A 14849-nucleotide genomic window follows, 5' to 3' on the forward strand; every position below is an offset into this window, starting at 1 on the left:
AAGGCTCTTATGTGCTATAACTCATTGTAAGGATGCTATAAAACAAATAATAATTCATGTGGTCTTTCAGCTTTCCCCTGCTTCCCTGGGTTACTAAAACTTGTGTAGGTGGAGCAGCATCACTCGTACGTGGACTCAGTGATGCAGTGCTTGTTGGGGACAGAAATATTATAGCCTTCTAGAAAAGCATCTGACAGACAGTAATTGTGAAATTACTGACATGTAATGCAAACCCAAATACTTGGCAATAGTTAAACACGTCCCTGTTTTCTCCCCTGCTCCAAATGATGATGTTGACTTTGATACCATTTTAATTTTAATGCATTTTAATCGAGTGTGTCTTTGAGTTTTCCATGTGCATGTCGTATATACATGGGTCTCACTTTCTAAGCATTTATCTTCAAGTGTTTGATCAAGAAATTTTATTATACTTAGAAACAAATATCTAGTCTCACCCACCACCGTGACTGTAGGATCTCAAGAGCAGTACTAAATAGGGTATTACTTGTGAAACTGATAGTAACAGTGATCTTTCTGATCCCCGTAGTTGCTTTTTCTGTCCTGCAGATTCAAAAATCCTTTGCCAAGCAAGCTCCTGAAAACATAACTTTTAAGTTTATTACATTTAATTAGTTGTCTGTCATTTTAAGCTTTACCTAGTGACAACAGTGATAGCGGGAGGAAAATGCCAAATTTGTGTGAGGCTAACAGCTAGTTTTTAATCCTGTGATAAAGCAGCTAGTTCTAGAATGTCTGTGAGACTAGACATAAGTGAAAATTTATGTATAACCTATGTGACTATCAATCACTCTTACTGTTGGATGGGGGACTAAGTAGCTCCTTTTAAGCTTCCCATGTACTTGCACTGCATTTTCTCTGGTTTTATCATTTTAAATAACGAGGGCTAGCTAACTTCTCCTTGTAATCCAGTTTGTTGTGAGAGTTGCCACTTTATATCTATAACAAATCAAACTTAGAGGTATACTGCGTATTTGTTTGCAGGTGTATTTCTCTGTGACAGCTGTTCTTTAAGACCCTGAGATCTGCTGTTAATTTTGAGTAGTCAGAAAGGCATTCATCTAGTCAGCAGTAGAAATTATTGCTGCTCTTTGATGAGTTTTCATTATTAGCATTTTTCAAAGGCAAGGCTGACTGAAATTTATGGCATCAGTTGGCCACACGAGACGGGGATGTTTCATAAATGCTGCCAGATGTCACTGAGATGAGCTCGTATGCAACAAGCAAATCCTTTTGGGAAGAGCTGTTAAAACTGCTATGGTGAATTCTCTCTGAACCTATTTCTGTTGCTGAAGTCAAATGCTATTGTGACTTCTCGGTGTGCAATTGAAGTGGCCTGATTGCACCGCGTTCCTGCCGATGCCACGCTGGCTGAGCGGGGCAAGGCTGTATGCAGCCACAGTAAAGATGGTGTCTGCTGCATGGCACACCTTGTACTATTGTAGGGACACTTAACCTTGCTAGAAATCCCAGTGGGAAGATAATGAACCAAATCCCAAATAATTTTTGAAAGGAAAATAAACCCCGTAGAGACCGCCAGAAATTCCCTTTTTACCTTGTTTTTGAGAAGTGGGATTTGAGCCACGCATTGATGAAGATTGATTAATGTGTTGAGCTTTGAAGACATGACCTTGCAAACCCAGCAGTTGTTGCCGTTTCTTTAAAGAAATAACCAAGCACCAGGACCTGAGACTACATGAAAAAAATTAATGTTTAGTTTGCAAAGTCATGAGCTAAAAGTGTAGAGAGTATGTGTTAAACTTGTCCATAGACTCTCTAGATCAGCATGTACCCTTGTCTTAGACCATGGTCTGCCACGCGGTACTGTTATTTTTCCTGCAGACCCTTCTATCTTGGGGCAAGGGATAGATGAACAAAGGAGCAAAATCAAGGTTGCAAGGACATGGTATGTTACAATTTTTTCATGCTTATTTTCCAAATACATCTATGAATCATATTTAATTTTTTTTTTGTTTTGACTGGTTTACATGTGAGATAATTATATCCTTGGGTTGGTGAATGCTGTTTCTGCACCATCTTATTCTGCCTTTCTACAGCCTGCATAGAGAATTTAATATATTTTCTTTGCCATTTGGGCCAATTTTTTTCCCTCTTTCCTTGGTTGATAATGCTGAGCTATGCAGGTAGTGTTTTATATTTAGAAAGATGCCCTGGCTATATTAGTTTCCAGTTTTCATAAGAGAGATTAAAACCCAAAAGCTGCATAATTTTAGAGAACTGTGAAAGGTTTGCATGAACTTTCATACATCCTATCGCTCATTTTAATAGTTGTTCTGTATTTAAACGCTATTGTACTGCTTATAATGAGCAAAACGATGAAGTAATTTGTCAAATATTATATTGACCATCGTTTATGGCTCTATTTTGGTATGTTATTATTCTGACTAGTCTAGAAATTGCTTTAAGGGAAAGAAAAACACCCCTGTAATGCAAGGTAACTTCTTTGGCTGCAGTTAATTTGATTTTTCTCAGTAGCAGGAGGCAGACTAAATGGAGTTAAAATAATGCGATAAACAGTGGCCTCCACATCTTGCTATAGCTCCAAAAATGCCTATTGAGTCTAGGTCAGCCTGCTTGTTTAAAGGAGAAACTTGGATATGAGAACTCTCAAACCTTTTTGATAATTACAGACTATTGTTCGATAGGCAGGCGGGCACAATTCAAAGGCAGTGGGGCACAGTTAGTGGAATGCAAAAGAGAAATCTTTGGTGTCCAATCCTACTTGGGAATTTTGCATTGTTGGAGGGAGGTTTCAGGGAGGTTCACAGGAGGTGAATTTCTTTTTTGTGTTCTTAACCCTCTTCAGTGACAGATGAAGTTGAAATGGTCTTTGGAGAAACAGTTATGCCTGTCTGAGGAAGGTAACTGGCAAGCATGCCAGGAAGATCTTAAAAGTTCAAAGAGAGTTACCCAGAATTAGAAGAGAGCAGAGGTGTGAGAACTTGTGCATCCTGAGAAGATGCTCATGTATTGGTGAATCCAGAGAAGATGATCTGTGGGGGTTAGTCACAGCATCCAGACTTTGAGGGGACTCGCAACAGAACTGCATATATTTATGGGAGGAGACGTAAGTGCTTGTGCTTCTTCGCATGTCTTAGTGCCAGTATTGCAGGAGAATGATGCAGAGGAGGTACCTATTTATATATGGGTGGTGCTCCAGAGAGATAAGTAGGAAAAAGGCAAGGAATTGCAGCCAGTCTGAGTATAGCGGGCAAGTTGCACAATTGCTTGCCTGGCAGGCTAACCCTAACAGTGTCTCCAATACACTCTGGCCTCAATGGTTTGTGTTCTGGAGGGGATAAAGTAGACTTGGCTCACCAGGCTGCCTGCGCTAGGGGCCAGGCAAAAAGCAACATGCAAACCAGGAGTTGCTCCTGCCAGCCAGAAGTGCAAAGGTTAAACCAGTTCTGCGGGCAGGTAAACCTTTGGCACAGAGCAAAAAGGATGGAGAGCAGGAAGAAAAGAGTATTCCCATGTACATGGGGCAAAACAGCTTCCTCTCTGAGAAAAGGCTGTGCTGTAAAAGGACGGGAAACCAAGATGAGGCATAAATTGTATTCAGGAGATACCAGAAACAAAACAAAACAAAAACCCCCAAAACCAGCTCCGGTACATCACTCTGCAATATGGTCTTTCTTGTATTTGTCAGAAGGGAGATGTTTGCTGTTGGATTTATTTAGGATTTTTCAGAGTAGACTCCCTCAAGGAAGGAGGGAGATGCTCGTTCCTTTGTGCGTGTGTGAGTGAGATCCAGGCGCTGCAGCCTGTAGCAGCAAGGAGAGACCACAACAGAAAGCTGGAAGCCTGCAGCTCTGCTGGAGGAGCTGAGACACAGCAGGGATGAGCCTAGAGCAGCTCCTCGGGTCTCAGAACCACTGCAAAGACCCGGGGAGCAGAGGGGCTGGAACAGTCTGCTTCCCTCAAAGCCAGTGAAGGACTGACTGTGTTAGGCTGGTATCAGGGACCTTCTGTGGGGACTCCACTGCAGGGATCCTGTGCGTAGGAGGAAGGTTGCGTGCAACCTTTTTCCAGTTCTGTTTCCTGGTCACTTGAGTTTTCTTCGGTTTAGGAGGTTAATTATCCTTGTTTGTTTGTTATAATAAATTGTGGCTTTTGTTGCTGTTTAAAAGCTGTTCAGTCTTCTCCAAGGAGTTCAGTACATTAGAAGGTTGACATGGGTCCAGCTCAGAGCTTTGGCTGATCCTTAGTTGCTCAGATATCCTGCCTCTGAGAAGATCAAATCCGTCTCCCCTTCTGGCAGATAGTAGGAAGGATGGTGTGGGAATAGGAAATTTGATAAGGCAAATGGACAGTTGAGTAAGAAAAAGAATTAGGTAGGTCATGGGGGGGTGGGGGGGGGTCATAGCAATAAAAGAGACAAGCTGGGAAGCTGGAAAGTGAGGGAGATCATGTTGGAAGAGGTGGAAAAAGAAGTAAAGAGAGAATATTAAAATTGGAAGAGGAAAAGTAGGTGACAAACTGAATATCCAGAAAATAATCCCCTGGATATTCCCTCTCCTCGATTAGTTGATAATGGAAAATATTGTTTTTAATCTTCCTGTCCTCTGAGGGCATCACTTACCTACAACATACGTATCAGGAAGGCACTGTAGGGTTTACATGATGGAGGACTACATTGTTGTGTTTTTTTTTTTTTTAAAGGAGAATAAGTTTGAGTTTTATTTACTCATGTTTGGGAAAACATCACTTGAACTTTAAATAGTTTGAGCTATATCACCTGAAAATGTGACTTAGGTGGTTTTAAAGTTATTTTGATTTCTTTCTTAGTGGATAGTATATGTTCAAATGATTTATCTTTGATCTCTATTTGATTTTTTTTTTGCAGAATTTATAAAGTAGCCTTTCATCTGTTCATTAAGTGTTAACTTTTTCCCTTTGCCTAAGGCTCTGTTATGAAATTGTGTAGAATAGGTGGTTTACTTCAGACAAAATACTAGTAAAAAATATAGAAGTTAAGCTTTTTTTTTTACCTTGTTGTCAAATCCCTAAATATTTAGTGCAAGTTCCTAGTTAAGAATGCAGCTTTTGTCCAATTTCTGTAGAGTCTGGGAGTCTTAGTACATCTTGAGAAGTTGAGGCTTAAGTTACTTTGTTTAAACTTCAAAAACTAAAAGTAGGACAGTTTCTTCTTTCATTACTCACTGCAAAATCAAGTCAGGTGCAGCCACACTGGCTGTAAAACCGTGCCACATTCTTCTCTTTGATTTTTCTCATCTGTGACAGAGATTTCTGGTACAAAGGATCAAAAGTCAGACATGCCCTTTGAAAAATGAGAAAATTCAGAGTTGTAAAAGTAACACGAGAGTTAAAGAAGACTCACTTTCTAATTGAATAGTTAGCATTTCCTTAATTTTCTTTTTTACCCCCTTTTCCCCCCATTTAAATATATCAAAACAGGGAAGTACAAAGAGAATTTGGGATGAAAGATTAAAGATGACTCAGCCTCTATCAATGTCTGCCCTGTTTTTCTCAAAAAAAAAAAAAATAAAATCTTTTACCATATTGTAGGCACTAAAACATAGATTTTACCCACCAGAAATAATGAGACGTTTCAATCCTGTAGATTTTTGCTTGATGTCGGAAAATGGCACTTTTTTTAATGTTTAGGGAGCATAACACTTCGAACAATTTCATGCTTCAGAAGTGACAAGACTACATGACTGTATTATGTGGTATTTTACTTTGTTCCACTATATATTGAAATATCATCTGTAAAGCACTGTACAAGACTTTTTATTAACATGTTATGTTCCACTGTACCATACAAACCCTGAACTGAATTAAATCCAGCAGGTCCCTAGCAAACTTCAATTAATGTCAGTGAAGAGTCTCCCACTGAATATAAGAGAAATTAAAGGACACCCTTCAAATGCTGATGACTTCATTTCCTAAAAGTCCTGAAATGAGAGTGCACCCCATCTCAGGCAGAGCCTTTCATGGTATTGGAGCTTTCATTTGTACTCTTTTGCCTTTCAAAAGGCCAGTATCCAAATTTGCATCTCTTCCTGGGGCTCAGTAGTTGAAGGCTATGGAGATGTATGGTTTCACTTCAAAAGAGTATGCTTCCATATAGATGATGCTAGGTATATGCTGTTTCCAGAACTAGGTGAATCTTAAGGTCAGCAGTTGTATATAAGAAAATAGGTGGCTAAAAAAAGGGTCACTTACTGTTCTCCCATCTACTCTTGCCAGCATTAAACTCCTGCCGATAACCTTGTTAAAACCAGTCTCCTGGCTGAAATGTGAAAGAAGTAAAGGAATCCATTAAGCTGCTTAAAATTTACTAGAATAATACTTGCTAGGTATGAAGCACCTCGCCCTTGAGGACTGGACCTAGTACTGCCTAAACTTGATCATGCTAATCTCACAAATACTGTATCATGGTCGGTAAGTACTGTTTCTTACAGATAAGGTTGCTGAGACACAGACAAATAACATGCCCCCAAGTAATACAAGACCCAGAAATAAAAACACAGCCTTTATTTATTATGAAGAAATTAGGGAGTAAATTGCAAATGACTGTTTGCCTCTCCCTAAGACTGCTACTGCCTAGCAACGATTGCCAGATAGGATAAACATCATTAACTGTGAAAAGTTTAATGTCTAAAAGACATTAGGAGTGCTGATATGCAGTCTTGAGGTGTGTCTGTACTGTTTTAAAATATTACCTGGTGTTGCATTTTGGGTCTAAGAGTAGTCCCAGCCTTGCCCATGGTACGCGTATGCATGCGTGTGCACACTCGTATGTATATAATGGAATTTGTATTGCAGCAATGCTACAATTACATATAGTAGGGAAATGCTTCTGCAGCCAAAATAAAAATTAGAAATCTTGCACGCTACATGCAGACGCTTCTCAGGAAATCATTCGAGCTCACTCTTCCTGTCAGGCTGGGGAATATGCCTCTTAATTTCCCCTGACAGAAAACATAGCACCTCATCGGCAGCCCTAAAAAACCGACAAAACATCCCCACCGAAAAAGACTGCCTGCCAAATGCTTTCACTGCCACTGCAGCAAGGGGGACAGGGAGAGGAGGGGCGTGCTTCAGAAATTTCAGGAAAGTAGAATAATTTACCTTGCTACCTGTAGAGTCCCACTGTTATGCCTTGTATTGCCGCAAAACGTTCATCTCGTAGTCAAGGTGTGACCCTTGAAGAATTAATTTGTGCCAGAGGGTACACAGCCATTTAATTCTAAAAGAATAATTTATACTCCTGAATCTGGATAGTGTGAAATTTCTCTTACAGTGTTTGAGCCAAGGCAAACATCTCGATGCAAAATCTACACCTGCAGATCTCTTACATATTTAAGTGACAGAACAAATGCGGCTCAGTCACATACTGTGCTATGTGCATTAACCTGTAGCAGTGGTAATCTCATCTGAAGTTACTGTGCAGTTTCTTAAAGGCATTGTGGTACTACTAATAACAAAATTTAAATGTATTGAAGTATTTGCTACTGCAATTTGGCTTAAATGAGTAAGGTATTTTAAATAAACCTCAAAATTCTCTTGAATGTTCTCTTGATTCACTTCTGAATCGCACACAATTACATTCAGAGTTCATATGTCAGATGATACATGAGGACAGAGGATCTTTATAGACAATTATCATAACATTTATCATTACTTCAGTATACTTGTATTGCTGGACTTTTTTCTTTTCTTTTTTTATAAACCAAAATTATGATGAGATGAGAACATTTTATCATCGTTCTGCATATTTGTGGAACTCTTGCACCAACTTATTTTTCCCCGCACTAAAGGAGTAACTTTGTAAGTCAGAGTGACAGAGATTAACGGTGTGTATATTTATAAGCACACTACCTCTGGTAAATATACTAATATTGTATTTTTATATAAATATACTACAATGGACCAGCTTCCTATTACAGTGAAATTACACAGTCGCACAGAGGACTGCATAATTCACATTGCCGCATGAATGGTTCTAGTTCTCATGTTGCAAAGATAATTTTCAAGCTGTGAACTGGGTGGAAACTGGTGCTGTCATGTCTGCATTAAGCATTCGGACAGCCTGAAACTCAAGCCTGGAGAGTTTTGAATGTGTCTTTTTTTCGTTTTGATGGGGATTAGACTTTTGGTATGTAGCAGAGTAGAACGTGTTGGAATAATTCAGGGTTTCCAAGAGTTGCTGAAGTGATGATGAAATCCATGGCTGGAGGTTTTTCAGTTGTATGGCTGGGTGGTCATCTGTTATGTGAGAGAAACGGTCTCCATTTTTTATTTGTGAGACGGACATCGGCCAATCATTTGGCTAAAAGAGGAGCCAGAGGACCCTTGGGAAAGAGTGGGACACAGAGATGTTCCAGCAGGCCCAAGGTTGTGCGCCTTCTGCATCCAGCCCCGTAGAGATGGTGACTTCAGTAGATCATCAGCCCTTTGTAACGTACCCTCTGCAGGATGCAAAATCCTTCCAAGTTACATATATGTATGTATAGGTATATTCTGTAGACACGTATGTGTATTGCAAACATAAATAACGTATATATGTGTGCCAAGTATAGTTTGGCATGCTGGTGTTCTGATCTGGATGGAGGTTTTTATTATATATAGTTCTCTAAGTCTAAAGTGTTCAGATCCAGGTCTTGACCAGCAATGAAATTATGATTTTCGTTTAGGTACATGTTGTGACTGAACATTTCAGAGCCAAGTTTACTGGCTGAGGCCTTTCTCTTGCGTATTAAATTCATGACTGTAATAATGGACTTTCATTGGCTTGGTTTCAAAGATTTGTGCATCGTAGTGATTTGGGAGTTAAGAAATGTCAAAACTATGTGAGTAGCTACTTCGGTTTGAATGAGTTTAGCAAAATTTACTGGCTTTAAAAAATGCAACTGTTTTTCTTCTAAGATGTATCCAGAAAGCTAACAGATTAGGAAAACAACTTGCCTATCCCAAAGTTTTGCAGAATCAGTCGCCAAATGCCTGTTAAAATCAAACTTAATTCAGATAAAGAAATAATTCCTGATTTTAGCTGTAATACCTTGCTTTGACTCTACAGAGTATGTCTGAGGATGTTGTAGCAGTAGGTTTTTTTATGTGTGCAAATTGTTTTTTAACAGACACTATTTTAAAATTCTATAATGGCAATATTTATTAGCAAATAAATATAAAAACAGTCTCCCTAGGGCCAGGAGGGGATTGTGGTGGTAGTTGTTTTACCTTGCTTGTTTCTGGAAGTGACATGATGCAGTACTATTTAATAAAATATAATTTCTGCAGGGGTGGGATTTTTAAGTCCTTGAAAATATTAGCACTTATAATCCTGTATAGGTTAAGGAGTGAGTAATGCAGTGAAAATAAGTCCCAAGGACGTAATTATAGGATGCTGTTTGGTTGCGTACTGCTTGTCCTGCCAACATGAAGAAGCGGGCACACTGAAAAGAATATGGTTGGAGAAATTTGAGGAATATAATTGGGGCGTGCTGGTGAGACTGATGCAGAGTAGACATCTCTTCCATCTCCTCTGGTGCCCCACATCAATTTATATCACTCATTTGAAGATGTCTAGGCATTTCTTTAAAATTATCCAAGTTGGAGTTGAACTAGAGAGTGGGAGTAAATTATTTGTATTGCAGAATTCCTCTGTATTTTAAAGATGCTTACATTCAGCATTAATAATGAAGCTCCTAATTTAATTCAGTACATTGCTGCTCCTTGTAACCAGCCATAAATTCTCTACAGTCCTGTATATGCTGATATACTAGAAAATGATGCATCTTGTTTATTAGTTCAATAGTATTGAATAGGCAGGGGAATTAATGCAGGAGGCATTTTTACACAGGGCTTTCTCCTGCAAAACAACTCCAGCAATGCCAATGGGAGGTTGCATGTTTCTGTCTCATACAGTGAGAGCTAGGAGGAAATTGGTTTTGATGTGTCTTCAAGTGCAAACACAAACTGTGTGGAGAGGACTTGCTTTCTTTTGCATCGTTCCCAGCAGCAGTGGCTTAGCAGACCAAGTTCATTGGTACTTGTTACCAACTCTTGAGTCTTTTGTGTGTTTTACAGATATAGCTGGCTGGAATTTGTTCAAGCATTTTATTTGTTGGTATACAAGAAAGGAAGATGGTTCCCTCGCTCTCTCCCTTACCAGTGTAGCTCGCCACAGTTCCTACAGGATGAAAAAGAAATGAGAAGATAGCTTTGAACACCTCTGTGGAAGAACTCCTAAAAGGACAGATCTGAATAGTTGTTTTTAGGAGTTGTGCTGCTGCCTTGTTTTCATTTTCATTGTGATAAATGGGATTTTGCCTGCTCATACGGGTTCTCTTCAGAAATTAAAGCTATCACCTTCCAGCATGGACACACATTTGAATGTGGTTGAGCTACAGTTGAGTTACAGCTCAAGACATCCCACTTCCCATCATCCTAGCTGCCATCATAGCGTAGGTCATGCTCTTAGCCTGTCCCCGCTGTGAAGGAAGAAGTCGTAGTTCAAGGCACAACGAAAGGTCCCTCAGGTCTGGCTCGGGTGTCAGCTGGAGTCCAGTAGTGCCATCTTCCACAGCATAACTTCAGTGATAGTTCTTAGATCCGATGATCTTACATTTATGATACAACATAAGAAAAGACAAACAAATTACACAGCAGTACCGTTGGAGACCACAGTTTTTAAGAGACTGAATGCAATCTTTTAAGACACACGGAATTCCTGAAGAGATTTTTTCTTACTTCTTAGTTGGTGCTATCACATCAGATTCAGTTTGCAACTTGGTAACCTTTATGTGGGCAAACGGTGGCATTCTAATTCCTAAATTTGCTTTCTGTCACTCATTTATGACAAAATGTGTTGTTATCTTAGCAGTACTACAGACCAGATCGCAGTAACGTCAGTAGAAATGTGTAATGTGATTTTTGCTAATAGCATATAGTGTAGCTCATGAATATTTGGCATTTTCTTCTTCTCACTTGCTTCGTAGTTTAAAGAGAATTTTCGCATTTGAGCTTGTCACTTCTGATGCTGATTCATCCTTTAATGTCTTCCAGCTTGCCACTTTAGAATTCCCTCCAAAGAAGCTCTTTGGAAACAAGGATGAACGGGTGATTGCAGAACGACGGAGTCACTTAGAGGTAATGCCAACTTTTTAACAGGCTTCTGTGATGTATTTAGGTGGAGTACTCTCTGCTTGACCAACAGAAACTATTCCCATATGGTCAAAGTTAAATAGCCTGCTTGTAAGTATGAAGTTACTTGCTGCCTCATTTAACACAGGAGATGGCAGCAGTAGATTGCAAAGTAATGAAACATGCCTTAAAAAAAAAAAATTAATCCTAGTCTAGGGAAAAAAGCATCTCTTTAGAGATATTCATAGGAGGTGCATTTATTTAAGGGGGAAAGGTTGTGGGTGAGGTAAGTGTTCAATGTAGACAGATGGTCTCTGTGCAAGACAAGATTAAAAAAAAATATTGCTACTTTAAATGCAATTTGTTAGCTGAAGATTTACTATTTTTTCATAGTTGCTATATCCAAATATCTCATGACAGAAGGAAAGCAATATTTAGGCATCTTTGAGCTTTATTTTGTAACCCAGCTTTCTGGATGTATTTTTTTCTTTCAATTAGTTTTTAAAAACTAATTTTGTTGTGGACAAGGTTACTGAGTTTATGAGGGTTTAGGTTTTTATCTGCTTCTGCAGTGCAATGTGGATGGCATAATTTTGACTCCTATCACACATCAGGTCTTTATATTTCTATGTTAATGCATGTGTTATTGCAGCCCAGGGGCAGGAGGTGGGGTTTTGGGAAGGAAGAAGAGGCATGAACAAAGACTAAACCATACACCCCGCAACTATATTGTAGCCACATGGGGATTACCTGATCATGCAAGTCATTAAGAATTATATTCTTTGTAGAGCTAAAGTAGCATTAAGTAGAGCTTTAGAGAAATTAATATAAAAGTAGATTGCTTCCAACTGGAATATTTTCTTGCATTTTTTCAATTTTTTCTACGTACTTCATCTTTTCTTTGATCTACAAACAAAACATCCTCCCACTGACTTTTGATATGAGGCTGTCTTACATGTAGCACAAAATGTAATCTGTTTTTTATTTCATGTCCTCTATAGAGGGCATAAAGGCATGGCCACATTAGAGTCTAGTACTCAATTTGCATATTTTTGTACCAGTAAGAAATTTAATCCCTTAATCTTTCTGACCTTTCATTGATTTACTAACAGATTTTATTGTAATGTTTCTAAATGTTAAAACTGCTGTGTGGTCATGGTCATATAATACTTAACAGCTCTCTATATAGCCAGTTTTTAGCCTAAAGTTAAATTGTATCTATTTTAACTAAATTAAGTCATTAAAACTTATTACCTATATATTTTGCAAATGTGATAGTAATAATATATGACCACCATTCACATGAGTATGTTTTGCCGTATGCCAAATAGTACACTTGGTCATGCCACTCGATAATCCTGACAAATCACGCAGTGTTGGGGACACTGAAGATCCCCGGTGGCTAAGGGAGAGTTAGATAAAGAGGACAAGGAGCCAAACAACCGTTACCATCCTTGCCATGAGGAATTTGATGCAACAAGCAGGTCAAAACTCCCTTATGTCTGGATCTCTAATCATGGTATTTTTCACTATATATTTTGCAGCAGTTTGCTCTGGGTTTGCCAACAGCTGGAGAGTTTCAGCTAACATAGCTGCAGCCTCCTTGGTGAAGAGTGGGAGAAACCACCTAAGTAGTGATGGTTTCCAAAGTCACATAACGCTTTGAAGACTCAAAGCACATCTTGAGTTATACTGGGAAAGTATTTGGCAGGCAGAGAAAGTGCGATAGTGGAAGATGGTACAGGCACCACTTCTATTTAAAATACTGGCTGGTACTGCCACGTGGCTTTCAATCTGGTATGAACCCTGAGCACACTTTAGTGGGCTAACTGGAAAGTAGTAAATGGGTGAATTGCCTCTGTAAGGGACGTGGTTGCTTGGCCTTTTGACCATAGCGCATTTCTCCCATGGAAATTTGATCTGGTAAAAGGTGAAGGCATTAGACCCTGGTAACAAGCAGAAACATGGCTTGTACTCAGTTGGCTTTCGTAGCTGATCCTGTACCTTGATTTGCTGAAAACCTTTTGCAATCTCTTTCAAGCCTTGCAGGTGATACGTTGCTATAGCTGTAGTATGGTGTAAAAGCTTATTTGATTGTTCCACATAGTCAGTCAAGAGCTAATGAGCTAATACAGCATTTTTAGAAAAAGCAAAGCACAACTTTCAGGCCAAGAAAAATGTATATTCTTATGTGACATCTGAGCTGACTTTGTTGACTAAAATAGGTGACAGCTTGACAAATATCAGTCTGATAAGTGTTCTGAATAAATATTCTGTATTGTAAGATCATTAGTAGAGCTGTCATGCCGGTGGTGGATGACAAAGAAATTACTCTGCTCTTCCAGTTTTTACATTAGGTATTTATACATCTTGAATGGGCTGTGACTTCACATTGTTTTTCCTGAACTTTTTGGATTGAAGTGGGATAGTACAACTTTGGCTAGTCCAGTGCTTTCCACAGGTCATCTCTGAGCAACAGCAGTTTCTTTTTTTAATTTACATTTTTTTCTAAGTATGCATATAACAAATTAACATTCAAACTCCAACGTGTACCTGTGCGAGGGGTAAGACAACTTACGCTGTCATATCAGTCAAACAGCCTGACTAGAGTATTTGCTGGAATTAGCAGTTGGTTACTGAAATGGCCTTGCAGGCTCTTTTTCTTTACATCAAAACTAAATATCAGCTCTCAATCTGATCTGGGAAAATGAAGAAGATAGTTTGGGAGTTATTGTAGGAGCAAAACTACTCTTCCAATTAACTAATCGTACAACAATCAGAGAGCTGGTTCTAGTGCAGATATCTAAACTGTTATTTTATTGACTCACTTCGGCTTTAGTCAGGGAAACTTTCCTTGTGCCTAATTATCAAAAGATTCATCCAAAACATCCTTTGTGGGATGGTTTAGGAAGAGTTTGGTTTTTACTACAGATCACCTCTCGGACTCTCGCCACAGTAGAAGTGCTGAGGACAGCAGGGGGTTTTGAGGTACCTTTCAAGGCAACGAGCATCAGGAGGGTTGGCTGTAGGGTTTGTTTTGTTTTAAGATTGTCATGTAGAGTTACCTTATTTCAGCTTGAGATTAGAAGTGAGCATATTTCATCATAAAGGAGATTAAATTACTTGGGATAAAAGACTCCGGAGCGCCCCAAATTATGAGGATTGTGATTTAAAACCGCAAAAAAATGCAAAGTTTATGTAAAACATGAAGTTTCTTTATTTATCCTAGCTGGTACAAATGCTTAATAACCAAAAGCTTCACAATACATTGTTGGTAGGAAAGCACATTATGTGTATATTTTGGAGAAGTAGTCTTTGATCTCTAGTGTGATACGTAGCTGCAGAGTAAACACTTTTGCTTTGGTGTTTGTTGGTATAATATAGCCTTTTGACCAATATCTTACATTTCCACTGAGGTTTGGAAGAATAACATGCAAATTTGCACAAAGGTTTTGCCTATACATCTTAAGAGAAAACACCTAAATTGTATTTAAAATTACCTATCTGAAATGCCGTATTGCAATCTATTAATTTAGTATTTCATTAGGGACCTGTTGCAGGGCAAAACTCTAAATTAATTGTTCTGCAGTCTAAAAACTGTAATTTCACTTCAGAGCCAACCTTGCTTGATTAAATCCACCTTAAATGAAACAGCCAAGAATTCTTTTGATTAAAGTTAATGAATAGAATTTAGTGTG

The 14849-nt window shown here is 38.8% G+C and overlaps 1 protein-coding gene across 3 annotated transcripts in view; it reads left to right on the plus strand.

Annotated features, from left to right (window-relative positions):
* Positions 1–14849, plus strand: part of KIF16B (kinesin family member 16B) — a 147783-nt gene that overhangs the window by 114346 nt on the left and 18588 nt on the right. For all 3 annotated transcript variants that reach the window (XM_072857417.1, XM_072857419.1, XM_072857420.1), the window contains one exon: positions 11074–11157. In XM_072857417.1, the coding sequence (XP_072713518.1) occupies positions 11074–11157 (84 nt within the window). The remainder of the gene's footprint in view (positions 1–11073; positions 11158–14849) is intronic.

Source organism: Ciconia boyciana, chromosome 3 (genome assembly GCF_034638445.1).
Source record: "Ciconia boyciana chromosome 3, ASM3463844v1, whole genome shotgun sequence".
NCBI lineage: Eukaryota > Metazoa > Chordata > Aves > Ciconiiformes > Ciconiidae > Ciconia > Ciconia boyciana.